This window comes from Rhizomucor pusillus (genome assembly GCF_041956525.1).
Source record: "Rhizomucor pusillus strain CBS 183.67 unplaced genomic scaffold VTP01scaffold_14, whole genome shotgun sequence".
In the NCBI taxonomy this organism is placed as follows: Eukaryota; Fungi; Mucoromycota; class Mucoromycetes; order Mucorales; family Lichtheimiaceae; genus Rhizomucor; species Rhizomucor pusillus.
Window position 1 is genome coordinate 1 of NW_027192156.1, and position 26,149 is coordinate 26,149.

Here is a 26,149-nt window from a genome sequence, read left to right on the forward strand (position 1 = left end):
TTGTGCTAGAACAGCTAATGGAGCGGCTGCTTCAGAAGTTGAGGGACTTAAAGGTCTCGAAGAGCATTCTCTATGAGTTCGTGAGGACGCAGTGCAACTTGACACTGAAAAAGGCCCGGTTCCAACCTATGGACAGGAACAGCGAGTCCAAGATCCAAGAACGCCTTGACTGGGTCCGCAAACGGGAGACTACTGACATGAACTTTGAGAAAAACTGTGCTATCCTGGATGAGTCTGCCTTCCATACTAATATGAAACGCAGCATGGCTCGATCAAAGAAAGGCTCACCTGCAGTGGTCACAGTCCCCAAAATGCGAGCTAAGACGACCACTATCTTGGGCGCTATCTCTGCCTCAGGTCTAATTAAATGCAGTCTAAGACTTCCACAGCCGTCGGTCAAGAAAAGAAAACGAGGGAGTCATGCTGATCCTACAAGCACAGGAACTGTGACAGGACATTACCTAAGCTTCCTGAAGGCTACGATGGACGAGATGGATAAGTATCCACACATGAAGGGCCATTATCTGGTAATGGATAATGCCCCTATCCACAAATCTGAGGATACTCAAAAGTACATTAAGTCTCGGAATTATCGGTATGCTTAATCTTCCATCGTATTCACCTGAGCTCAACCCCATTGAGCAGTTCTGGTCGGTCGTTAAGAGCCAAGTTAAACGGAACAGTCTTTTGGAAAAAGAGACACTGATGACCAGAATTACTGAAGCATCTAATCGCTCAAGGTTGAGCGATTTTGAAGGTTTTGTCTCTCATTCCCATAAGTGCTTAAATAACTATCGTAATAGAGAGCAGCTCTGATATCCTTCTTACCACGAAGTTTACAGTGTTTGAAGCACAGTTGGTTCAGAATCAGCGAAAAATGGGACAGGCATCTGAATGTAGGTCGATCCCATGAACGTGAGCCACACCCAAAAATGAGTCAGCTCAATGAACTTGGACCAACCATAGTACAGTGCTGGAAGTTGAATTTAGTCAAGGCCAGCCAAAATGGGTCAGCGATTTGAAATATGGATTACCCAAAAAAAGTTTGGGTCAACCATTCCAATGTGGTTCGACCATGAAAATCGCTTATGACCTTCATCTTCAAGTAATTTAACACGCTCCATCGAATCACTTAAATAGATAGGAACTTTGTTCCCTGCATCAAGTACTTGTCATCTATAATTACAACATTACACTGGACAGCAGATTTCTTTATTTTCCCATTGTTGTATCCAAGAATCACAAAAGTAAAGGCGCTGAACTAAGCAAGACTCTTGAATCATCTTTATTTGATATATTTTTCTGTTCTTTATATACGATTATTGCTCGCGGGTAAAAGAGGGTTAGAGGAGTTATTAGTATTTCTGTGGGAACCCCGTCGATCGGTATTAACACATGATCTTCAGTTATTGTTAATCTGTGTCCGCAACAGATGGAATATGAAGATGTTAGTGTAGCCCTTTCTAAATGTAATAATCACAGGAAGTACTACAGTGAAATCTGAAAATTTTGAGATGAACGTTTTAATTTAATTGAGACCGTTTGGGCAGCTCTTTTGAGACATCACGTGAGACGAACGCAGAATTCTTATTTTGCTTCTAACCCGCAATTTTATATGGGATTTGGAAGATTAAGTGTAAATTTGTTTGCACAGTAAGGACATAAAAACTTTTGTATAGCATAAAAAATGAAAAATCATACAAATGAAAATTACAATACACAGTGTGGATGAAAGAAGAGGTGGAGAGGAAGCGGGAGGACATAGTAATCGATCATATTGGGGAATAATGTCGGTGTATTATGCTTTGAAGGAACGAATTGTATTAGCATGCATGTCCGCATAGTTGGATATATGCATCGCTTGTAAATTTCGAGCAGCTCTTTAGAGAAATCTTGTCCCATTATAAAGGAATTCATATCTACCGGTTCCATTCGAGAGTTGTTTGTCGATGCGATTGATGAGGTTGAGTGGTTGAATGAATGTAGATTTTTTGGGAAGCATTTTCAAAGCGTCGTCCATAGTTGTGATGTTTGTCCATTGTTCAGCCTTCAGATGGCTCAGGTCCAAAGATTTGGCTAGGATCGACAAACATTTTTGACGGCTTTGGCAGGTATAGGTTTTTTCTATCACAAGCTGTAGGATATAACTTGCCAAGTTTGCTTTGTCCTTGTATCGCAGGGTTTTCCGGGCTTGGCTTCGGTCAACGGCTAAAGGATGACAAGCGCGGAATCCTTGGGCGGCGAATCTTTTGGATTCGAATGACCATGTCTTTGATGCTGCCGATTTGCAATAGTTTCGAAGAAACCGTACTGACGAAATAACTTCAGGAGGAAGCAACCGAATAATAACGTCGTATTCAGTATCCAGAAGGATTCGTGAAACAACTGATGATAATGCAGACCCTAGGAATGCTTTTCTGTTGTTGTTACCTCGTTCTCTGCAGAAGCCCGCCTGTACTAGAAACTCGAGGTTGCCCCATTGAACGACTATCTCCCTCCAGGAGTTCCTGAACTCGTTTTTTTCGACCAATACAGCTGTCGGCTGCTCATCATACTTGCTAGTTTTAGGTAAAGCGCAGTCATCGAGTTCTTTATCATTTTGAATGTATGTGTCGATGTGGGTCACAAATATCCAGGACGTCTCACCCAGCAGTACGTATTCCACCAAGCTTTTGGATTTGTCTCCTGATAAATTCATCGATGTGTTCTGCATCTGAGCCGGTAATTGCTAATATTGGTTCGTCGTCTATTTTCTTCCGGAGACGATAGTAGTATGCATTTGATTCGATACATTTATCCAATGCCTTCGGCAATTTGCATCCTGTCTGTAGCGGTTGGTTTCGAATTTGGGCTCTACCTGTTATTTACTTGGTAAGCACCACGGCGGATATAGAAATATCCACAATAAACAAACCTGCTTCTATACTTAATATCTTCAAAGCGCGCTTGTACTCTGTTACGGGTCTTTTTACACTCGTAGGTGTCTGATGCGTGTCCTCGTGTGATCTTTTAAGGATTTGAAACATAAAGATCTCTCCCGGCTCTGTCTCACAAGCCGAAGCATTTTCCTCCGAGTTATCATCCTGGCTGACAGTGTCAGATTCCTGCAAAAATTTGGAGTTACCGCCTCGAGTTCTGTACTTCGCGTATAAACATACGCTTACTAGGTCATCAAATTGTTCGACTGTTATCTTTATGGACTTGCGGCCGGTTTGCAAAGCAGAGACTGCGTTGATCCATTTTCATGCAGTTTGAGGACGACACCGCAAGTTCAAATTTCCTGTCAAGTGTGGCCAAGCTCCTCAAAAGTCGTCGGATACTCTTCTTGGATACATCCGCTGTTTTCAAGAGCTGCAGACGCGTAACGAAAATGTATTGTTTTTCGAGACAAGCGCTGATCTTCACCGACGCGTCGTGACAGGTTGCGAAAATGCCGCAATCAATACAGAGAGCTCGGGCTATTTGCGCAGGAAAACGACATTGTTCTTCCATGGTCTGTACACTCAAATGCCATACGTTCCATGTCTTGTTTGAACACAGAAGAGCAAAGGTCGCTTTGTTTACATATACGAACTTGAGACAATCGTGCGAACTTGTGAAATTTTGATGGAAACATCAACCACCTGAAGAGGATGTCGGTCCTTCTTTTTCTTTGGTGTGGATAAGGTAAACATTTTCGAATGACATGTGCTTGACAGCAGCGGATCTTCCGAAGTGGATGCCTGCTGCGTATCCATTTTTTTCAATCGGCGACATAACATGCATGAATGCCAGCGGTTAAGGATCAGGTTTATTGTTGCAGAGGACGTCTCTTAATACTAAAAACAGCATAAAAATCAGGGTTCGCAGGTCTAAATGGATAACAAAGACCTCCACAATTTATCTCTGAACATTGATAAGAGAACTTGTAGCGCCGGAGTAACAGGAACTGCGAAGTATGAACGCCAAGTTCAACTGTGCAGAACGAATTCTGAAAGCGATAAACATATAACAGTTGATAGATAGAGTTAATGAAGAGAAAGGATGATAATGTTTTTATTGATAAATAAAAGTTAAATAAAAGTTAAGAGAGAGAAAGAAAAGAATGTTACGAAGTAATACAACGAGTTATAAGATAGAACGACTATACAGGCAGACTGCTTAAGAACCAACAGAACGTAAAACATATCAAGGACCAAAAATAAATTTATTTTTAAGAGAGGACCTAGCTCCTCATAACAGCTCTCTCAAGAGAACTCTCGAAAGACTGTAATGAGCATGTACCACCGTCCAGGCCGGAACCCAAATGTATACCGCCAAGGGATGTAGATCCGTGTTCCCGTAAACGATGATGGAACCCAAATGTATACCACAGAGAGCTATCAGGGAGCTCTTTCAGAGAACTACCGCAACTGTCCCAGGCTCCAAACGGAGTGTGGAAGGCATAGAAGCTACGATGGCACGAAAGATAGAGAAACGAGAATGGGGACGTTGGAGCGTTCTTATATCGTAGGTCGTGATGACGTTCTGCAGGCATTCTGACTCCGCCGATTGTGATATGAGTCGCAAAAATCAGAATTGCTGAGTTTTTGCACTTGGACGTGTGTTGACTTTCTACACCATTTGCGTTTGGAGCACCAAATTTGCATCACACTCGAGTCAAATTTGGACCTTTGGAAAGAAATCAAAAGACATTCTTTTCGACTTAGGGACAACGTATACTTACCATATTGGTCCAAACTTGCCATGAGGCAAAGCGAGCGCTCCAAACGATGCAAATGATCTCTCAATGAGGAAAGCATCCAATATTACAAACTTTTGTTTCCTTCACTCACCGAATCATCTAAAGGGAAGCAGTCTCAGTATTAGTATTTTGATGATAAACAAAATCCTAGAGCAATTGCAAGGCCTACCGTAAAAACCTAAACCCTTTCGGGTTCCACATTCGCAGTGATGGATTGATTTGGTCTGCAGAAGACCTCGGGGCGACCAGAGCTTTCCCATATATTTTTTGCAATGAAATACATATTCTTAGAGGCATTGGTGTCTCTATTCCAAAGCACTCCACAGGTTTGGCAGTCCAGGATGCCGTGGTGGGAGATACCGTCCTCAGTCTTCAGCTTCTGTAGAGATTTTGACATGCATGTGTGACAGATCTAAGATTGTTATCAATTAAATAATTGAATATCATAGCAGCCATTGAACATTAATAATAATGTACTTACTTGCGAGGTGTTTTATTCGCTGATGGTTACGAGTGCAATTTCTCCTCTGGCTTCTCTTCTCTTGAGCATTTTCCACAATATACCAACCACACCGCTTTCATGGCCTTTGATTCTGTTGCAATCCTTGCCAAACATCCGTCGCCAAAGAAAACTAGTGGCATTTTGTCCTTGGTTCTTTGAGGTACATATTGATCAGAGTTGATCGGACTGCTGATTCAGGTTGCGATGGTATTCTGATGCGACATATGGCTGAATTTACATGAATAACTTGAGGTCTCCATGTCACGTACCTTCCAGTACTACGCCGGCGCTGCTCTCGGTACTTCTTTCTCTTTTTTCGATAATTTGTTCTCTTCTTCTGGTTCGCAGCACGTTTCTTTCGTTTTTTGCGATTGTATTTTTTGCCGCCATTAATCACAATATTTGCAAGCTCTTCTCGTGCTCTGTTTCTGCCTTGTAAGTTCGGAAATCGTATATGCGCATGGTATTGTGAATAGAATTGGCGTAGCGAGGTTTCATGCACGAGGAGATACTGCACATAAAGATTATAACGTTGAATGTTCGTTGTTTTCGCCGTAAACCCTGATTCAATAGCTTCGATGCCATTTTCTTTTTTCTGCGCATGTAGTCGTTTGTTTCTGGCCTTGGCACCTATCATTGCACTATACTCTGCTCTGCTGACTCTGCGCATTTCGTGTTGCTCTTCACAGCAGCCATAGGCTGCTGTGAAGATATGCCGACGACAGGGATCAATGGTGCACACATGAAAATACTCATCCACTTATTGGCTAGAGAAAGCACCGATTCCAAGTTGAATGGAGGATTTTCTGATGGCTCTTGCGAACTGAAAATGTATAGTCATGCTGTCCGTGTTGATGTGGTTTGTAAACAGCATGTCGTTATCACTAAATAGAATCATAAATAAAAAAAATAAACCGGTATAGCATATTCTGTCAAGATCCTACCTGAAAAATCTATATTGATCCATATTGAAGACTTTCTGGAAAAGCCTACAATGGCCTTGTAGAAATCTGCTTCGCTACGATCATTAAGCAATGTCCGCAGGGTTTTGCCATTTACAGATATAAAACGTCGTTTGACTTGGGTATCGGCGTAAGAGCAAATAATTTTGGGAGTGTGGACGTCGGCTTCAGACTGTATTCAGCTGCTACATGCTTACGCTCATACTCTTGTAATATGGCATACAGCACAGGAACGAAAGCGCCAGGTGTTGCCGACATACTCTTTGTAGTCCATGGTCTGGGTGCCAGTGGCATCGACAGAACCTTCATCTCTTGTATGACAAGTATCAGCTCCAGTGGAGCCTCGGCAAATATATCCAGCTCAGCCGGTTCGCCTCCGGCAATCCATTCGTAGATATAATCATTGTTAGCTTTTCTTTTGATAACATCTCCTAAAAAGGTATGGTGAGCATATCACAGTACTGAAATTTATAATTTGCAACAACTTACAGGAACAAAACTATCCAGTTTATGTTGAATATAAACTACAGCTCTTGGCTGGAAATTTTCCACGATGTTGTTTGTATATACGGTCGCCATTTCCTGACAACAATATGTCGCAATATCACGTGACATTTAGCGATATTTGGATGAAGCGCTGAGAACCCATGTCCAGAAACCATCTTCTCCGGTGAAATCGCTTGGGAACTTCGTGCTTATGTTGGTTATACCCAAGCCCAAGATCAGTTGACACACAGAATACCAGAAGTTTTGGCTGAACATGCATGTCGGTATTCCGTTTTGACCTTGCCAAATAAAATACACTCTTTCCAGAAAGTAATGTCGCATTTTGTGAAATTTTATAATACATTTATACATCAAAACGACAAATTGCAGCGACATTAATTTTTGGAAGAAGTGCATCCATTGACTACGATTGCAGCTCTGAGCATCACGTGACTGAGCCAAGAAGGCATTCGATACGCAGCCTGTTTTCACTGCGTGATTCTCTTGGCGGAAACGCAAATGCTGGCGACGCAAAAAGCTCTACTTGGCTGACGCGAACTCATCCTATTTGTCAGCGCAAAATGATTTCTTATTAGCGCATATTCACTTGAAAAACACTGTATTTTGAGAAAACGCGAATTTGCTTTTTTCATGTGGGCTTATCGAAGAATCGCAGAATATGGAAGTTCGTAATATTCATGATGTATGTTGTATCCACTGACAGATGCTCATCGTTATGCGGTTATCAACTTGTCAAAGCGGCGATATGTAATCCCGACGCATGGCCGTTACAAATTATACATGCATTATTTTCGAGCCTGTGAGATTGTGCCTTGGATCCATCATTGCTTTCTAGAGAGCAACCATTCGGATCGCCTTAGCGCGAGAGCTCTGAAAGACTATAGTCGTTCTCTTGTCCCTGTAATTCATCCCACAACAGTTCCTCGCCCCAGGATGGTTCAAGCATAGTCTTGTCCTTTCACGTCTCGACAGCGGATAAATCAGCGCGGACGTTGCTGGTGGTGGTGGTGATGGAATTAGAGTCCATATAATGAGATAGGTGCCGAATTTTCTGCGGCGTTACCATCAACGATGTTGCGCTTGCAGTAGCGAAGTGGATGCAATAACCGCCGGAAAATGAAATCAAGCGAATTTATTCATTGTTCAAAGCTATAAAAGGGACAAGTGTAGCGAGCCAATTGTAGTGAACCAAGAGAGTGTCCGTAAAGTGCTTATTCTCAATATGCGGGCAGACTGTTAGATCATATGTTCTCGAGAAAGGTGGCAGTGACGGCTGTCATGGAGACACTACGCGCCTCTTTGTACGACACAACTATCTTCGAGGTTGAGCGGACCGAGCTCGTTCTAGTTAACCAAAATAAAGAATCGTCTGTTGGTGTTTCAAGGAGATTTGTATCATCCGTAACTTTGCAAGGCGCAAAATGAATATTTGATAACGAAAAATTGAGTATAACTTTTGAGCTGTTGTAATTGTAGCCCGATGCTCCCTTCAATGGTTACCAAAGAGGACATCCAACAGCTACTTTAATGCATATAAACACGGATAGCGTAACAGAAATAAGATATTATATGTTAATCAGTACTACTAATGATAGATCGATAACATGGTTTAATCAGCATTCGATTGATATATGCTCGTTTGAAAGGTGTGGCAGGGTATACAAAGAGAGGAAATAGAGGGAGTGTATAGAGCGCGTGATATTATTTGATAGTCGCCAACTTTTTGTTTGCAAACTTGAGTTTAAGGGCAGTTCGATCCACATCTCCATCCAGCTCATCCAATATCTGATTTTGTACTTCGAGCTCGTCACCAATAGCCAAACCAATCTGCTTCTGTCGCGCGAGTAAGGCACTAAACTGTTCAACTTGCTGATCCTGATCTTCCATGATTTGCTGCTGGTATCTCAGCAAGCCATCATTGTCCAATCCGCGCGTAATCTCGGTTTCTTTAGCCTTTTTCTGTGCTGCTGCCGCTGCACCGAATGCACGTCCAGTGCCAATGGTGGTACCAGTTCTCCGTGTTTGTGTCATGTTCGGCTTGTCGCTCTCATGCAGTGATTGACTGCGGCGTGCCGACGAGGCACTTGCTTGTTGTTGTTGTTGTTGTTGCTTCTGCTGCTGTTGATGTTGATAAAGCATCTCTTGCTCTTGACGGCCAGAGTTGACTAAGCGCAAGAGAGCATCCTTTTCATCCTTCAATGTTGTGAGCATATCCTGACGTCGCCGCAATTCTCCTTCAGCCATCGTTTCACCATCTGAGCCTTTGGCGAGCGCTGTGAGACCAGATTCCAGATTGGACAAGCGTGACGATAATGTCATAAGCAACTTTTTGGCCTGAACGGTGCAGTTGTGCGACGCTGAGATTTCATTCCGGGCTATGTGAGTTCCGCGACGGTTGATCAGAGATCGAACTTCGCGAGCAGACGCAGACATATTGTTGTATTCATCGAGCCACGTCTCGGAAGTGTACATGGATGCAGCATCAAGGGGACGTCCTGCCGGGATAGCTAGGAACTCGCTCCAGACCTCCGTTTTGCGCCATCGGTCGTCCCTGCTACTCAGAATGCCTCGCAAGTAATCTTCCAGACCACGCCGTCTGTCTTCGACCTTTTCAGGGTTTGAAAATGTGGACGGAAAGATCCTCTTGGCTGGGAGACTGACGGGAGGTGGGTTCTTTGGAAATATGCTGGTAAGCTGATTATGCAGCTTGGTGAAATCAGAGTATCGCTTCCAGACGAACCAGTTGCGGACTGCGGCGTGGACTTCCACTTTGTAGACAGTGTGCGGTTTAGGCTGTTGCCTTGTCTCCGTTTGTCTTATGAAAATGGCTTGAATGACTTCAGACATGAGAATGGGTCGCAGGAGAAAAGGGAAGGGGAATAAAATGCAGGTCAGCCCTGTTTCACAAACTGCTGTCGGTTTTGTTGCTGGACCCTGCTACTGCAGTCAAATGAGTCAATGGTTACTCCAGCGGCGTTTTGTCATCTGAAATTTACTCTAGTCTTTGCTGTATAACAACAGAAAAATGTAACATTGAACAAATCTACCTTTTTACGAAAGCTGCCCTAAGCAGATTATATTCAAGGATTTTCCCTGTATGCAAACATTGAATTCAAGGATCAAGTTTTCCGTACTATCAGTGTTACTTGGGTATGATTATTATTATCGCTACCGCGAAAAGCCTCGGCAAGGATTCAAGTGCAGGGAATCTTTGGTGAAACGGTCAAAGTAAAATAAAAATATTTGTCTGTTCGCCATATTTATTTTTCTGCATATAATCCAGTTGGCAACTAGCAGCCAGCCTGGGCACGTTTGCGGACAATCTCGCCATGCTGCTCCTGCTCTTTAGTTGGAAAAACTTTGTACGGATTCATGATACCGTTAGGATCAAATGCTTCCTTGATTTTCCTCATATGTGCAATGACGGTGCTTGATTTGGTGAATGACAGGTACGGGGACTGCACAGTAACGGTTTGCATGTAAGAAGCACAGTCAATCTGCAGATTTGTTTGCGATGATATTTACCTTCATCAGGCCGATACCATGCTCGGCACTGCAGCTCCCTTGATATTTGGCAACCCACTCGTATACATAATCATCGATCTTTTCGCGAACACTTTCATCGTCACGGAGTGCAGGTATTGTGAGATGCATATTTCCATCACCCACATGCCCGTAGCCATATATATTGACCAGATCCCTGCCAATCATGCCTTCACTGATAGCCCAGGCACGTGTATCTTCGATCAACTTGTACAGGAGTGGCAAAGGCAAAGAAACATCAAAGTGAATAGATGACGGACCAGTCTGAACGATTGCTTTTGGCACATTGTTCCTCCATGACCAGAATCGTTCAATCTACGTATATTTATCAATGTCGGTTAGCACAAGAACCGTGAAAAATGCATTAAAAAAAAACCAGGCATACTTGATCTTGTGTCCGTGCAATAGCTCCTTGCAACGCGAGACCTTGCAACAGCATGGTATTCAGAAACTTCTCTGCTCTCTAAATATGCATTTCCAAGTAAGCAAAAAATATATGCTAACTGAACACTATTTGTAAATGCATTGTATGCACATACCACTCTCTCGATTTCTGGCTCGGTTCCTGCTGTTTCAAGCGTAACATAAAATGGGTGTTGGTCCGAGATGGGAAACTCGGAACCTTTGGGTACTTGAAAGTCCTGCTCCTTGACTACGTGTATAGTCTCGTTATCCATGACTTCAAAAGCCGCGATGGTCTCTGATAAATCTCGCTTAGCTGCTGCAAAGAGCTTTGTCACGTCTTCAAAAGACTGCAATGCGATCATGAAAACGTTCACGGCCTTGCGGATCCGGACAGTCGCTATGGAGACACCCGTGACTATTCCCAATGTTCCTTCAGACCCAATGAATAGGTTCTTGAGATGATAACCCGTATTATCTTTACGCATAGTTGTCAAGTTGTCGATAACTGAACCGTCTGGAAGAACCTTTTGCAGTTATGTGTTAGCATCTGGAGAGCAGTGTGGAACTGATGCAGATGCTTACAACTTCGAGGCCCATGACGCTTCCGTGGAGGTTTCCAAAACGCATTTGACGTATTCCGCCTGCGTTCGTGGATATATTGCCTCCAATACGGCACAAGTGACGCGCAGGCAGATCAAGAGGTATCTTTTGTCAACTTCATATAAGATTCTATCTTTTTGCAGAATTCGTTGCGTCGTACATACCTGGAAGCCGGATTCTGCCAATGCATCATCCAGATCCTGCAGCACACAGCCAGCGTCGCAGATGAGGTCGCCTGTGGATGTCGTGAAACGTGAGAAATTTACCATATTCTCCGGGCTCATGTTCTTTCTGTTTTACCTCTGAGTGGATCAAATGATCTAATCTTGTTCATCTTTTGCGTGCTAACTATTATCTCATCGAAAACTGGTATACATCCTTTTTAACCGTGCAAAAAACCACGAGGATGTTCAGCCAAGGAATCTGTTCGTACAATGTAAAAATCTAACTTACCTCCAGAGGCACCGGTGTTCCCGCTTTGGGGAACAACAGCCAAGTGATTGTCGTTGCAATATTTCAGTATCTTTGAAACTTGCTCGGTAGATTCAGGCAACAGGATCAAAGGCGTGTCCGCGCGGTACACATTGTACCAATCGCATACGTATTTTGCATGTTCTTGCGGGCTGATCGCGTCGCGCTCCAGAACGCTAGTTTCTGGTAGTATACTCTTGAAATACGCAATGTCTTCTAGCATAAGCTACAGTAACAGAGCGGTCCAGAAAGGGATGTTACAAAGAGTATAGAAAGCATTCGTTCACGATTTACTTATTTACCTCTTTGTAGCGAACGTCGCGTTTTACTCTGTCTAGTTTCTCCCTTGTTAGGGCAGTCAAATGGAAGCCATGCTTCTCTACAGTCATGCTTATGTGAGGTGGGAAAAGATGAAGAAAGAGAGCGTGAAGATGCCTTGCATCTGATGAAATGCGCATAAATCGACAACCTTGTTTTTTGACTCCGGTTCAAAGAAGTTCACGCCGGGAAAAAAAGAAATTGGCTATCCTTGCTTTAAAGACATTCCAGTAGAGAAGTGCAATAAATCTGAGCGAGTATCTCGAGATTCCATGATTGCAAGCTGCTTTTCGTTCGAGAAATATCGAACTTATCGTCAGATCTATAACTTTACGATTTGCAGACAGCGCTTGACAGAATATGACATGAAGAGCGACTCTACGTATTTTGTCTATAATGTCGAAATTAACGAGGATCTGAAGTGGCATGTGACGATTGGCTGCTTGTGCCTTTTGCAACGTTGTAATAAATTAGAATAATAAGCAAGGAAATCGAAATAGCTTTTTCATCACTGCAGTGTGATAGCGACACTGGTATCAAGCTTAGTTCGTTCTCAATATAACGCGCCCGACGATCTTCACAACGTCAACTCAAGCCCACTCTTTTACACCCAGCAATGTTCTCGACCTTCCTTAGCATTGAGAGCTAATACTTTAGTCTTCATTTGGAATTCTTCGGACATTGAAGGTTTTACAATGTACTGAATACGTGTTTTTATAAAGCGGACACGTCAGTATGTAACCAAGGCTAAATCCAAAAGTTTCCATGCTAGTTCAAGAAGCAGCGTGGAAAACGGAAAGGGTATGATGGGTGGGCGCGGATTCTCGATCCTGTGCAACCAAGTTCCTGCGTGACGGTTACATGGAAACTCAGCTTCCAACAGAGTTTGAAAAAAAAGAAGAATGCCTGTGCGCTGCGAAATATTTTTTTCTCTTTTCTTTGACCTTCCCGCCGAACAAGCGCTGTTTTCCACGCACTTTTAGAATGTCTAAGTCTGATCCTCAGCCTGAGGATCTCGAATATCAAGAAGATCATGTCATTACTAGCAAAGAGAAGGCTTTGAAAGAGCAAGAGCAGCAACTTTCATGGAATTGGAAGAACAAAACTTGGAAAGAGCGCTTTGCGTTTCTTCGGAGCATCAAGTTTTGGAGGGTCCTGCTTCTTGGTCAATGTAAGGAAGAAAGCCAGAAAGAAACATAGAGTAACCTAGAGTCGCTTATTGTTTTCTTTTTTTTCACGTTTACAGTGTTATCCATCTGTATCACAGGAACGTCTGTTATCTCCACCATCCTCGGTAACGACTTTGATTTCAATGCCCCAACGATGCAAACTTTCCTAGTCTAGTAAGGAATCTCAATTTATGTTTCTTGGGTTTGTGAGCGAGCAATCTAAACTCTCTTTCTATCTTTTCAGTGCTCTTCTTGCGCTCGTGTATAACCCTTATGCAATCTACAAGCGCGGATTCCGTGGATGGTGTAACCAATTTTGGGAACGAGGTGTTTACTGTAAGTATTCTATATTATGCAATGGCGTTAATTTATGTTACATGCTGATTTGGGTATGTCCAGACTTTTTCCTAGGATGGGTCGACATGGAGGGCAACTACCTCGTCGTCAAGGCATACGAGTACACCAGTATGCTTTCCGCCGCCCTTCTGGATAGCTGGAGCACCCCTGTATGCTTGATTCTCTCGTTTATTTTCATGCGTGTCCGCTATCGATGGGTACAGTACGCCGGCGTCTTCGTGGCCCTGTGCGGTATGGGCATGTTGGTCGGAAGCGATGCCATGACTGGATCCACCTTTATGGCAAGCGATCCTGTCAAGGGCAATCTGTTTTGTATCCTTGGTGCTACATTTTATGGTATCAGCAACACTAGCGTCGAATACCTATCACGCAAGCACCCGATCTACGAAGTCAATGGCATGTTCACACTCTTTGCTGCTATCATCAACTTGGTTCAGATGGTGATTCTCGAACGAAACGAGTTCAGCGCTTTTGTCAACAACAGCTATGCTATCGCTCTGGTCATCGTCTACACTATCTGCATGTTTATTCTTTACTCACTCGCACCCGTTCTGTTCCGTTGGGGCAGCGCCGTCTTGTACAACCTCTCGCTGTTGACCAGTGATTTCTACAGTTTGATCTTCGGTCTCGGTCTATTTGGTTACTCTGTAAGTATTCGAGCCATACATTGTTTTGGGGAACCGGAAATTAAAACATCATATTTTTCAGGTCACCGTCATGTATCCATTTGCATATGTTGTCATCATCCTTGGTATCGGCATATACCACATCTTCCCTGCACCTGTTCCAATCATCGAGAAAGACGACGATCCAACAAAGAAACGTCGAAAGTGGATGTGGTTTGGATTCTATTTCAAGACTATCCCACCTCGAATCCCTCCTGAAGGCAGCACCGAGCGAGGTCGCGTCGCTGACGAGGATGCTTCCGTAACCAAGGTTTAAAGGCGATCAAGGAATGCATGGAAACACCAGAACGAGGAACGTCCCATTCAAAGCCTTTATTCCATCTTTTTATTTTTTATTTCGCCTTTCCATGCATGATTTAGATACTCTATATCTTATTCCATTTACATTAGTAATTTTTCCATGTATTCCCCCTTTTGTTGTAGATTTACGTGATTGGCACTTCGTCCTTTGGCCAATCTGTAAAGAAAAAGGGCGTTTCTCTCTCTCGCACACACACACGCACTTTACATTTATTATACCCATTGCCATATCACACACATACGTATTAACGACACACTAACTCGTTGTGAATACTAACAAATGCATTTTATATGTAGAAAAGAATTATGCTTATTCATACAAGACTTTCTTTGCGAATTGCGGCAGGACGAAAGCGGCCTTATGGATTTCGGCATTGTAGTAACGGCAGAGCTTGGCTTCCTGCTCAGGTGTCCATCGACGGAGAGGTTCGCGCAAGTTGGCGTTGGGGTCCTTGGAGCACATGATGTGACCAATCTGTCCGCTAGGGTAAGTGGGAATGCAAGTGTAGGCGTATTCAACTTGAGGGTAGAGGTTCTTGCAGAAGTCCTTGACCTTCTTGATCAAGGGCAAGTGGAGCCACATGCATTCGCCCTGGGTGCTGAACACACCGTTCTCGGTCAAAGCGTTCTTCAAGAGCTGGAAGAATTCGGCACCGAACAACGATTCAGCAGGACCTGGATCGCATTGTCGTGTGTGTGAGAGATCTCATACAGTGATGTAAAATAAAAAAAAAAAACCATGATTGTTACCATCAGGATCGGAAGAGTCGGTAATAATGACATCGTATTGGTTGACCTTGTCCTTCAAGAACTCGAAACCGTCGCCAATGTGGACCTTGACCTTGGGGTGTTGGAAACCAATGGCCATGTTGGGGAGGTATTTCTTGGAAACGCGAGGGACAGCTTCGTCAATGTCAACAAGAGTAGCTTCCTCGACACATTCGTGCTTGACGACCTCGCGGAGAACACCTCCGTCACCACCACCGATCACAAGCACCTAAAAGAGAGGTTAAGCATCAGTGTGTTCAATTAATCCATTGCTATACACGCATCCTTACCTTTTTGGGGTTAGGGTGAGAGTTCATGGCGAGATGGGTAATCATTTCTTGATACCTGTTATTTCACGTGGTGGGTGGTGAGATACGTCAATAATTTTTTCTTTTCCTCCTTCCTTTCTTTCTCAATTCTACTACGTACGAAAATTCGTCACGCTCAGTAGCTTGGATCACACCATCAAGAACAAGAACGTTTCCATAGTTGGAGGATTGGAAGACAAGCACGTCTTGGAACTTGCTCTTTTCGACATGAAGAATCTCTTCGACCTTCAAAGCCATGGCTAGATTGTAAAGCCAATCACTAACACGTTCGAACTTGTAACTTGCAGCAAAACAAACCTTGGCCAGGCCACATGGTCGACTTTTCCATGAACCAACCGTCTTTGATGCTAGGATGGGTAAGTGGTTCTGCCATTGCGAATCGTGAACGAGAAACGAGAAAGAAATTTTTTTCTGCTGCCCGGGCGGTGTTACTTGCTGAGCTGCTTCCCCCAAGGGCGGGGAACTGGATGGAGCCTGGCAACTGACATATGCATGAAATGCAGCGTGTTCAAGCAGCTGCTCACATACGCACCTTTTTGACCTATAAATAATGGTATAGTTTTGAACAATCTGCAACGCCATACCGTCAATCATGCTCCTTCGTTTGCATTAGACTGGAGTGTTGGTGCATGTTTTAATGATGGACTTTATTCGTCTGATCATTGTAGCGAACATACAAAAATTTTTGCAATGAAGCTTCTGGAATATACTACAGCAAAGCATACTTTTTTCATCGCAATGTAGTGTATGTACCCCTGAAATATCAAGATGCACATGTTATTCCACGTTTATCCGCAACGTTGCTGTTTATTGTAAATAGAACAGCAATGTCGCATAAATCTTTGCCGTGAGGATGTTGCTGGATTCTCCAGGATAAGAGTGCAACTTTAGGCTCTGTAGAAATAATATGAGAAACAGAAAGAATCTGTTTACAATATTTGTACTTTACTTATTTTGCTCATGGCCAGAAGAAAGGAAATTGCTATGCATAATCGCGAAGATTTTTGGTCTAGTTACATACAACAGCGATTAATTATTTTCAATGCTACTATATGCTTCGGTAATCAATGTATTTTGAACTGTCTCGTATTGATATCAATCAATAGACTTGTATTCCTGATGTATATTTTCTATAGATGGATCGACGACAAGGCAATTGGATGTCAAGAGCCCGACAAAGCCGGCCGGCTCGATTTTTGTGCGGGGCCAGGAGGAGGAGCAAGTCTATTATCCTGCACCACCGCCTTTCTCAGCACCGATGCAACACACGTTAAAGCGAACGCAATGTCATTAATCACAGATGCAAGCTTTCTTATCCATGAAATGCGAATAAAGCTTTTGAGGACGGACGAACGGGGAGAACGTGTCATTTCGTTTCGACCGACTGTCATGTCTGATGACTACATTCGCTTGGCAGCACCCACGTATCCTGAAATGCAGTACTGCTACTCACCCACGTATGAAAACTATCTGAACAACAAAACTGTCAGCCTGCTGTCGAGCCCAAGGACGAAGCGAAGTCATTATCGTCTGCGCAAAAAGGAAAATATGCAACTGAATCCTCCTGTGCCTCTAACGAAGCAACCTGCCAGCGAAGCTGAGGACAATAACAATAACAACAGCAACAATGTTAGCAACAATGACGCTAAGTAAGAGAGTTGCAATAGTGAAAAGTTTATAAAGTAAACGATGTTCACAAAGGAGCTCTAGTGCAACAAACAGGCACGATAAACCTTTGCCGCCGACACCCCTTCGTAAGCAATCAGCACCAACGTTGTGCGTAACAGAAGCATCAAAAGCACAAGCCTCTTCCTCTCGTCCTCGATTTGCAGACGACACAGCTGCCATGCCATCATTGCACAAAGAAACAGTCATCCGATCACATACACGCACCACATCCAGCACTACATTCTCGTTCCACGCTGGAGGAAGCGAGAATGCAACTATTACATCGTTGCATCCATCTATTGAATCTACCATCGATCCTTCGCCTCGATCATCACCGGACGCTTCAGAGCAACAGTCATCATTCTCGCTTCCACAGGCCAGCGAGGCTCCGTCGCGGAAGGAAAAGGAAGAGATAGAAGAAGGAGAAGCAGCTTCCGCCGCAGAGCCTGCAAAGGAGGAACTGCCGCCTCTGGAATACACCAAAGTAAAATTAACACCCGTAGCTCGTCCAGCTCCTCCTCCACCGGCTCCAGGTCCTCCGCTTCCTCGCATAGCAATTCCAGTAGAAAATATGAGACGAAGGCGGCGGTATCCGAGACAGGCAATGCAGCAAGGATCATCATCATCATCATCATCATCAGTATCACCATCAGCAGCAGCAGCGGCGGATACTCCACCTAAACCGGCGCCGCCGAAATCGGCTCTCACGGCATTGATAGCAGAACGCGCATCAACGGCGGACAATCCATTCGCTGAATTCTCGTTCGTTTCCGGTAGAGGCGAGATCAGCCCAATCACACTGTGCGTATATCTGCCACACTCATCGCAGCCAACCGAGCCAGTGTCACTTGTGGTCAAACCCGATGCAATCATAGACGACGTGATCGGGTACATTTTATACGATTATGTGGAAAAGAAGCGGAAGCCTCCGCTGGAGGAAAACGTTTACGACTTGGCAAACTGGATGTTGCGAATAGCTGAAGAAGATGGAGAAATTGAAGAAGATTTGCCAGCGTTAGATAGGATGCGACAGATTAGCATGGTATCGTTTGATCAATTTGCACTGTGCCGAACACCGGAAGGCCAAGGTAAGCATAAGCAAACACTCTCCCTTTGCATATACGCTGAATGTCTTCCACGTGTCCAAAAGTGAAACAAAACGAAGCGATCCGAGCCAAGATGGGAAGGAGCGGACCAACGGCAGACAGTACAAAGAACAAAAGCTCAGGTAACGAGCCTGCTGCCTCCTCTCAGTTGGCCAACGGCCAAGAAAAAGCAGACCTGGGCCCGTTGGATCCTGTACCGGTTGGACCTATTCATCATCAGCCCGAAGCCGATTCCTCAGCAGTTGCTGTACCGATACCCTCCTCAAAAGCCATGTTGACAAAATCGACAATGCCCATGACACCCCTTAAATACTTTCGCATCCGTCTCATGACCAACGAAGAAGTCTCTGCGACTACTACGATACCCGTATATGCTGAAATGTTTATCGGCGATGTTCTCGAACTGGTTTCCAGAAAACGTAAACTCGATCCGGATGAATACATGCTCACGATAGCGGATACGAACGTGGTTGTACCGAATGACACCACTGTGGAAAGTATGCGCGAGGTGACAGAGCTGTGCTTGATTAGGAAAGGAGCTGGCCTTACTATTCCAAGTTGTAAGTTACAAGGAGAGAGAAATGATATATTAATTACACTCACCTCATTTTTACCACCCTTGCTGTAGCATCGCACATCTGGCGCTCTCCGACCAAAAAGAAAAAGGATGAAATATTCTATCCAACAATGTTTAACACCAGCTCAAACACGACCACGAATAATGGCATATACTCCCAGTACAAGGTAAAACAAAAAGTGAAAAAGGAAGTTAACATTTCATATATTGATACCTTTTTTAACGAAATCTTAGAAATACTTTGTTAATCGGAAGATGCCAATGTTTGTGGGTCGACGAGAATGTATTATAGCGATCGATGGCGATTATGTGCATATCATGCCACCGGAGCATAAGGGCATGTTTGATTCTGTAAAAACGGTAAAAGCTCAGCGACTAGAACAAGACAAGAAATTGTTGGCTGACGTTTCGCCGCACTGTATAGACTTCCTTCCATGTCAACGCTGTGGTGTCATGTAAACAAAGCAAGAAGGCGCCTGCCAACTTCAAGATCACGGTGACAAAGGATCAGAGCCACAAGGCATATGATTTTGAAGCCATGAACTCCAAAGAAGCTCGTAAGTGTTGTACTGCTCAAAGCAAAAAGAAGCGCATTTTCAGTTTCGCTTATTATCTTGCTTTTTTAGAGGAAATATGTTCAAGGATCAACTTTTTGGTGCAAGTTTGCAAAGCATCCTAGGTACATAGTTTTGTTGTTTTCCAGAGCCTACTACATACATGTAAAATTGAAAACAAATGGGTGCTTTACGATGGCCATGTTTGTAAAAAGAATCTTATTTTCTTGTTTACATGAGTGTTTTTCCCCAACATTATTCGCTTCACTAAACAAGACTGCGGGATACGCCGTTTGAGGCTTATAAAGGAAACGACGGCAGGTCTGTAAGCTTGGCAGCGACAGGCTTCTAAACGACTTACTACCGTAATAACTGGATTTAAAAGCAGAAATCTAGTTGTGATGCAAGCAATATACGAAGAATTCCCATTGGCATATCAATGTGGTTTCCAAAGATTATGATAAGACAGGTAGATGTTTTCATTTTCTGTATACATACCCAAAACAGATCTTCGGGGCTCTTCTGAATTCCGGTGTGGTTGCACCAAAAGGTTTATCCACTTTGCATAACCCCTAAGCTTTCTTTGATTTAGTATACGTACTATGGACGGACGCAAGCAAGCAAGCAAGTAATAATAGTAATGATGATGATGATGCGCATTTTACTATTTTTAGTATATGGAGTCAAAAATGGTAAAGGATAATGAAAAAATGTACAGAGCGAAGCGGATGATTTATGCAACAAGAGCGCAGATAGCAGCGGGAACAGCCAAGAGGGAGACAGTGAGAGGAGCAACAAAGGCAGCGGGAGCGCCGGAAGTGGAAGAGGAAGAAGATTGAGCACCGGAACCGCTGGCGGAAGCAGCAGCGCCGGTAGAACCAGAACCAGAAGCAGAGGCAGAAGAAGACGAGGAATCGCCGCCGGCAGCTTGACGCTTGACCTTGCGAGCAGGAGCAGCAGGAGCAGCAGGACCACCAGCAGCAGAAGAAGAGCCACCTTGTTCTTCACGATCGCCAGTCTGAGCTGGGTCTGCAGAGCCAGAAGAAGAAGATGGAGCAGGAGCAGGAGAAGAGGATTGTTGACCTGATTGCTGAGCATCGCTACCGCTGCCACCGGTGATAGAGATCTTGCCAATGTAAGCCATGTTTGAAGTATCAGGGCCTACAGCCAAGACATAGTTGGAGCTGGGAGCGACGTCGGCAGGTACTTCAACCTGAGTTGAGCCGCTGGAAGGATCGACGTTCTGGGCTAGTGTCTTGACAAGCTGGAGGGTGTTGGGGTCGTCGCCTTGCATCAAGTTAATTGTGAGCTGCGAGACACCCTGTTGCGGGTTCTGCCAGTTGACAGTTTCTTGCTGGCCTGCGAGCCATTTGGCGCCGGGGAGAGGAGAAGTGATGTAGACGGGTCCTGTTTGTCCATTAGAACCGCCACCAGCACTTGGCTGTTCTTGACCTCCTCCTTGTTCTTGTTGAGGCTGCTGCTGTTGAGCATTCACAGTCGCGACGAGCGCAGCGGCAAGGCTTGCAAAGATAGTAAAGGCCTTCATGATGACTTGATTTATTGATGCCCTCACTCGACTCGCCTGTCACTCCCTTTTTATATTTTTCGATGAGGCAAGGATTGCTTTCTGTTGACCTTTTTTTTATTGTTAGGAAGTTGCCAACACTTCACGAAATCAGGTTTAAATCTGTTCGCCAGCAAGAAAACAGATCGACGTAAGGTTTCTTTGCTAATATTGTTTACATCGTCTGTTTGTTTATCCCTTTTCTTTGTGTGGTAATAATACATTTTTGTGTTGGAAGAAGGGGTGGGGGAGGAGGAAGCAAAAAAAAAAGTAGAAAAAGGTAGAAAATTGTGTGTGTGTTTACAGTAAAAAATGCATGTGTGTTGGTTACCAACCCATGGTATTGATGTGTGTACAAAGAAAATGGCAACACTCAAGAATGTCGCGCTGCGACTTGTTCTTGAATCTTCTGTGCGAGTGCACTCTTAAATTCTTGTTCGTTGCTTTGTTGCTGATTTGATTGTTGTTGTTGTTGTTGTCTTGCAGGACGGTTTGGCGGGCGTGGAGGTATATGTGGAGCTGCTGCTGCAGCGGCAGCGGCGCTTCGAGTTTTAATGGGTTGGTCGCCGACGGCTGCTGCTGTGTCAACATCGCTTCCATCACAAGTTACTGTCGTCATGGTAAGCTCGAGGCTTGGCCGGTGGCTATCCATGCTTCGACGGAATGGCCAGAGCCCAGATGTCTTGGGGCTGTCAGTGTCTTCACTGCTTCGGCTTTCTTCCGTGCTCGCCGGGCGGCTGTCAGATCCTCCCCCAGTGTTGCTGCTGAGCGTGCTCATGGATACACTGCCCGTGCTGAAGCGCATCATTGAACTCGAGTTACTCACAATGGAGCTAGTGTGGTAGTTGCTGCCGCTCGTGCTTCTATGTTGATTGTACGTCGATTTGGTCTGGCGAGGCGGCTCCCGCAGCATGCTGAGCTCATCCACTGTGTTTTGATTCACCCAAGAACGCATAAGAATATATTGCGTGATCATCTGTTGTTGCTCTTCCAGATTATCTTCATCGTCCATGCTTTCCTTGACACTCTCGTCATCGTTGGAGAAGAACATGCCACCGCTAAATCGACCAATGCCAGATGCGCTTCTGTGCAACGCACTTGAAATGGCGGGACGAATATGGTGCTTCTGTGAAGCCTTGAGAAACGTTGCTGGTGGCACCGGGGAATACCGCGGGCCATTTTGGAACCGTTCCATGCATTGCAGCACTTCGCGGACTCGAGGGTCTTCGGCTGGCTGGTGTCCGCTGCTTTTGGCAGCTGCAACCAGGTACGTCATGTCATGAATAAACGTTCCCAAAAACGGCACCGTGGGACGAGTGTAGTGCTCTGCTCGTATGGTGACGACGCTTTTGCCGTTGATGACAGACGAACTGACCATTCCCATGTGTTCGCGGTATTTTCCATAATTGTTCGCTTCGCTCATGAGTTCACTCAACGTCTCCAGTTTGGTCAAACTCTTCTTGGGAATATATGCCCAAGTTCGTCGCAACCGTTGCACAGGCGGAGTTCCCAATGCCGACACAATGGCTTTCAATGTCTGATAATTGTTGAGATCCAGGCATTTGGAAGCAACTTTAATCCAATGGTTCATGTGCTGCGCTCGAGTGGCTGCTTCCTGTGGGAGGAGGATCCCGTGTTCTATGACGCGAGTTATATAGTTGAAGAAATCGGTGGATGCAACGATGCGTGGATGAGGGTGTTTTGCGGAGTGCTCCAGAAGTGCTTGGGGTGGTATAGCTCTGAAGATGGATGACTCGATAAGGGTGATTTGGTAAGCAATCAGGTGTGCTTGGAACTGAAGAACTGTCGGGATCGTGGCTGCGCTCATGTACAATGTTCGCACGCGGTTCAGCGTTTGTTTAACTTCCGCTGCAAGTGCTGTGTACTGCAATATAATCTGATTGATATCGTCCTCGCTCATGCCGTTCACATCCTCGCCTTGCGCAGCCCGAACTTTAAGTGTTCGATACTCTTTCAGCCGGTCTTCCAACTCGTCTAGTCTCGCCTGCAACACACGATGAGTTGTTAAGAGCGGAGGCGCTGGTATGAAGGGCACATGGTCGGTATTCATCACTGCCGTTGAAGGTGGACTGAGGCTGTCCCCTGCATTGGTCTGAGCTGGCACTAGATGTGTAGGATCCACCTCACCTTCTGCGACAATCCTGGTACCTATCGGGTCATTCTCTCTCTCGCTGTGATTTTGAGGCGCTTCAGAGTGCGGACGCTGGTGACCATGTATCGTCGGTAACGGCGCCTGAGGTGCACTTTGCGGACGAGATACTGGTTCGTTTGGCTGCAGTTGAGAGCGGGGCCATTGTGTGCGGGGTGCCGGTGTCGGCGCAGGAGTAGTGCTTTCATATTGTTTTATATCGGATAATAGGTTGTTGTTGTTATTATTGACTGCCGAAACACGTGTAAGCATTAATCCGAAATTTACACAGTTAAATTAATTGTACCTTGAATACTTGGCAGTTCTGAGACAGAAGAAACCTGCTCTTTGGTCGGCGAAGATGGCCTTGACAAGGCTGTTCTGGAAGGTTTAGGCGGGACGTTTGGTTTGTTGTTGTGTCTTCTAGAAGGTTTCGGCGGTAAAGGCGGAGGAGGGGCTTTGGAAATTGTTGTTGATGTAGTCGATGTCGGGCGTTCTTCGGAAACAACACCAGGTTTAGGCTTTGCTGCTGGAGAATGCGTCTCAATGATACTCTCGATATGCGTTAAGCATGTTCTCATGGCGGAGATCAATGCGCTATACTGCTTTGGCTGGGATATAATCGCTGATAAAGCAAGCGTGAGACATTGAAGTACATTGCCTTCTACGAGGACTTGTTGAACCTTACAAGAATGGACGAATTTTATATCATACAGCAATTGAAGCGACTTTTGAGCTGTAGACAAGTAGGTCATGTATGCATCCTGTCAGCCATTGCGCACGGTTTAGTCTCCTCTTGATCGTCAAGCCTCATCCCAACAGCTGGGATCTCGACCCACGCTGCTGTCCAGGACTTCACCTTTATCTGACCCTTGTCGGCGAGCTGTGACGCTAGCGCCAGGGAAGATTCTGCATCTTCCATGGAGTGGGAATGTATACAGCGAAGCTAGGGAAAAGGAAGAAAAGTGAGAGATAAGGGAAGAGAATTTCTTGCCAAAGTCTGAAGCTCAGCAACGCGGGACAGAAATTTGCCTGTTCCGAGAGACTTTTTTCTCAATTCGTCTTCTCAACCGTCACCATCGGTATACTCATTCTGGACATACCGAATGTTGCTATTTTGCTTGCGGTCTTACGTATCGGAAATGTTTCAAGGATGAGTACGATGTTTTTTGAAGGATTTCACTAAGTTGGTGAGACGACCGTGAGCATTGCAGCAGTGCCAATTTTTATTCAGACCTGGAATTAAGATCATACACTCTTTCCATAATGTCCCCCTCAGTGAAAATTGATGTCGCATTTTGTCAAAAATCAAATTCGCGTTTCCCAAAAATACAGGACTATATAAAGTACGTAAGCGTTCCAGCTTGTGGGTATTTCAGTGAGTTATGACTTGGAGGGCTCAGAAAGTAATGGCCTTCTTATCCTTCTGTCCTGACTTTTTTTTTATTTTTTGTGAATAAAGATACTTCGCATGAGCAGGCGCAGTGAATGCATTATTTTTCATTTATAGATCAACCGTTGATGCTTTTGATGGTCCGTTGCTTGTTGATTGTGCCTCCAATGTTCTCGTCAATTAGCGCGTTTGGCAGTACATTTTGCTCTTGGAGTAAAGTCTACATGCGATGGGTGGACGTGCATTCAAGTAACCTCCCTATCGATTTTTTATATGCACTTACGTTCATTTTCGTTAGCAGCTCAAACACCTTTAACTTGTTCCTTTTCTCTCGCCACGCGAGTGGATAATCGCCGACCGCAGCAGCACACACGCCCACCGATCCTTATCCAAAGCTCGTGTGGACAGGAGCGAAAGCTTGTTGCCGATGTAATGCAAGCCCAAGACTTTTCGTTTCTTGGACGTCTCGAAGGACGCGAGTTTGTGGTTCGCCATATCCAGTTTCAAACACTGGATGCTGAATTCAACGATTTTCAGCGTGTCCTCCATAGTATGATCGTCATCAATCTCGCTAGGCATATATTGTCATATTTATCAATTTGAGGTCGTGCGCTTAGCTCGCAACAAAATAGCCAGCATTGGTCATGATATGTTCCACATGCTTGGCATAGGATAATAAGTAATACACTTTTTCCCAAAAATTAATGTCGCCGCAATTTGTCGTTTTGGTGTATAAATGCATTATAAAATTTCACAAAATGCGACATTACTTTTGGGAAAATGTGTATAGGATATCGACATCTTTATCACCTACCCCGATGATTCGACAATCGGACGCTCCGTGCGATCACTGAGATTGTCTATCAGCTTCCTTGGGAACTGTCCCTCTCCCGGCAAACAGATGGCCATGAACTTGTTAGCTGTGAGGCCCTTTTCCGCACTGCAAAAAGTGGGTCTTTTAGCTGCGGCAGAATACGTGGCAATGCTCGCTTACCACTGGAGATGCAGCACTTTGTACACAGCATTGAAGTACTTGACGACTGGTATAACATGGGCACAAAATGGCGCTCGTTCATTCAGTGGTGGCAACGGTTCAGGTCGGCAGCAGTTGGCATAGAAGTCGGTGACTACAAGCTGCATCACCTCGAAGAGCTTCTTCTCTTTTTCATTACACGTTTCCAGACTCTGCGCTCACAGCCATTTTGGAAATACCGGGAGCTCTTGGTCCATGGCATCTGTGAGAAACGCGAACGCTCGAGGCATTGATGCGAGACAGTCGTTTGTTTCTTGCTGCTCGATGTTTTCATGATACTCTTGAAGCAATGTCCCGCTTAGAGACAGTGCATCTTGGCCTCGCTGTTCCTGTCCACAGGTTGGAACCGGGCTTTTTTTCAGTGTCAAGTTGCACTGCGTCCTCACGAACTCATAGAGAATGCTCTTCGAGACCTCAAGTCCCTCAACTTCTGAAGCAGCCGCTCCATTAGCTGTTCTAGCACAG

General features: G+C 44.7%; 11 protein-coding genes across 11 annotated transcripts; 3 read left to right on the top strand and 8 right to left on the bottom strand.

Annotated features, from left to right (window-relative positions):
* Window positions 1–17: 17 nt before the first annotated feature.
* On the top strand, window positions 18–605 carry VTP01DRAFT_2677 (uncharacterized protein; the record flags this gene model as incomplete). The annotated part of the gene is made up of 1 exon (XM_069381164.1): window positions 18–605. The coding sequence occupies one exon, from the start codon at window positions 18–20 to the stop codon at window positions 603–605; it is 588 nt and encodes a 195-aa protein (XP_069236884.1).
* A 1,277-nt stretch (window positions 606–1,882) lies between these two features.
* VTP01DRAFT_2678 (uncharacterized protein) lies at window positions 1,883–3,246 on the bottom strand (the record flags this gene model as incomplete). Its single annotated transcript, XM_069381165.1, has 3 exons — window positions 1,883–2,669; window positions 2,869–3,135; window positions 3,206–3,246. 3 exons carry the CDS (start codon window positions 3,244–3,246, stop codon window positions 1,883–1,885), a joined length of 1,095 nt encoding a protein of 364 aa, XP_069236885.1.
* A 3,034-nt stretch (window positions 3,247–6,280) lies between these two features.
* VTP01DRAFT_2679 (uncharacterized protein) lies at window positions 6,281–6,766 on the bottom strand (the record flags this gene model as incomplete). The annotated part of the gene is made up of 2 exons (XM_069381166.1): window positions 6,281–6,618; window positions 6,673–6,766. 2 exons carry the CDS (start codon window positions 6,764–6,766, stop codon window positions 6,281–6,283), a joined length of 432 nt encoding a protein of 143 aa, XP_069236886.1.
* A 1,629-nt stretch (window positions 6,767–8,395) lies between these two features.
* Window positions 8,396–9,541, bottom strand: VTP01DRAFT_2680 (uncharacterized protein; the record flags this gene model as incomplete). The annotated part of the gene is made up of 1 exon (XM_069381168.1): window positions 8,396–9,541. One exon carries the CDS (start codon window positions 9,539–9,541, stop codon window positions 8,396–8,398), a length of 1,146 nt encoding a protein of 381 aa, XP_069236887.1.
* A 443-nt stretch (window positions 9,542–9,984) lies between these two features.
* VTP01DRAFT_2681 (uncharacterized protein) lies at window positions 9,985–12,102 on the bottom strand (the record flags this gene model as incomplete). Its single annotated transcript, XM_069381169.1, has 9 exons — window positions 9,985–10,152; window positions 10,220–10,552; window positions 10,623–10,700; window positions 10,777–11,166; window positions 11,225–11,347; window positions 11,407–11,477; window positions 11,543–11,620; window positions 11,696–11,939; window positions 12,016–12,102. 9 exons carry the CDS (start codon window positions 12,100–12,102, stop codon window positions 9,985–9,987), a joined length of 1,572 nt encoding a protein of 523 aa, XP_069236888.1.
* A 913-nt stretch (window positions 12,103–13,015) lies between these two features.
* VTP01DRAFT_2682 (uncharacterized protein) lies at window positions 13,016–14,499 on the top strand (the record flags this gene model as incomplete). The annotated part of the gene is made up of 5 exons (XM_069381170.1): window positions 13,016–13,202; window positions 13,278–13,374; window positions 13,445–13,536; window positions 13,600–14,204; window positions 14,266–14,499. 5 exons carry the CDS (start codon window positions 13,016–13,018, stop codon window positions 14,497–14,499), a joined length of 1,215 nt encoding a protein of 404 aa, XP_069236889.1.
* A 354-nt stretch (window positions 14,500–14,853) lies between these two features.
* On the bottom strand, window positions 14,854–16,013 carry VTP01DRAFT_2683 (uncharacterized protein; the record flags this gene model as incomplete). Its single annotated transcript, XM_069381171.1, has 5 exons — window positions 14,854–15,218; window positions 15,294–15,540; window positions 15,602–15,656; window positions 15,741–15,879; window positions 15,938–16,013. The coding sequence occupies 5 exons, from the start codon at window positions 16,011–16,013 to the stop codon at window positions 14,854–14,856; spliced, it is 882 nt and encodes a 293-aa protein (XP_069236890.1).
* Window positions 16,014–16,924: 911 nt separating this feature from the next.
* Window positions 16,925–19,670, top strand: VTP01DRAFT_2684 (uncharacterized protein; the record flags this gene model as incomplete). Its single annotated transcript, XM_069381172.1, has 7 exons — window positions 16,925–17,289; window positions 17,351–18,396; window positions 18,459–18,974; window positions 19,043–19,158; window positions 19,226–19,351; window positions 19,416–19,548; window positions 19,618–19,670. The coding sequence occupies 7 exons, from the start codon at window positions 16,925–16,927 to the stop codon at window positions 19,668–19,670; spliced, it is 2,355 nt and encodes a 784-aa protein (XP_069236891.1).
* A 608-nt stretch (window positions 19,671–20,278) lies between these two features.
* VTP01DRAFT_2685 (uncharacterized protein) lies at window positions 20,279–21,091 on the bottom strand (the record flags this gene model as incomplete). The annotated part of the gene is made up of 1 exon (XM_069381173.1): window positions 20,279–21,091. One exon carries the CDS (start codon window positions 21,089–21,091, stop codon window positions 20,279–20,281), a length of 813 nt encoding a protein of 270 aa, XP_069236892.1.
* Window positions 21,092–21,482: 391 nt separating this feature from the next.
* VTP01DRAFT_2686 (uncharacterized protein) lies at window positions 21,483–24,180 on the bottom strand (the record flags this gene model as incomplete). Its single annotated transcript, XM_069381174.1, has 4 exons — window positions 21,483–23,509; window positions 23,566–23,883; window positions 23,947–24,022; window positions 24,118–24,180. 4 exons carry the CDS (start codon window positions 24,178–24,180, stop codon window positions 21,483–21,485), a joined length of 2,484 nt encoding a protein of 827 aa, XP_069236893.1.
* A 589-nt stretch (window positions 24,181–24,769) lies between these two features.
* VTP01DRAFT_2687 (uncharacterized protein) lies at window positions 24,770–25,791 on the bottom strand (the record flags this gene model as incomplete). The annotated part of the gene is made up of 5 exons (XM_069381175.1): window positions 24,770–24,871; window positions 24,935–24,974; window positions 25,031–25,222; window positions 25,466–25,591; window positions 25,646–25,791. 5 exons carry the CDS (start codon window positions 25,789–25,791, stop codon window positions 24,770–24,772), a joined length of 606 nt encoding a protein of 201 aa, XP_069236894.1.
* Window positions 25,792–26,149: the final 358 nt, after the last annotated feature.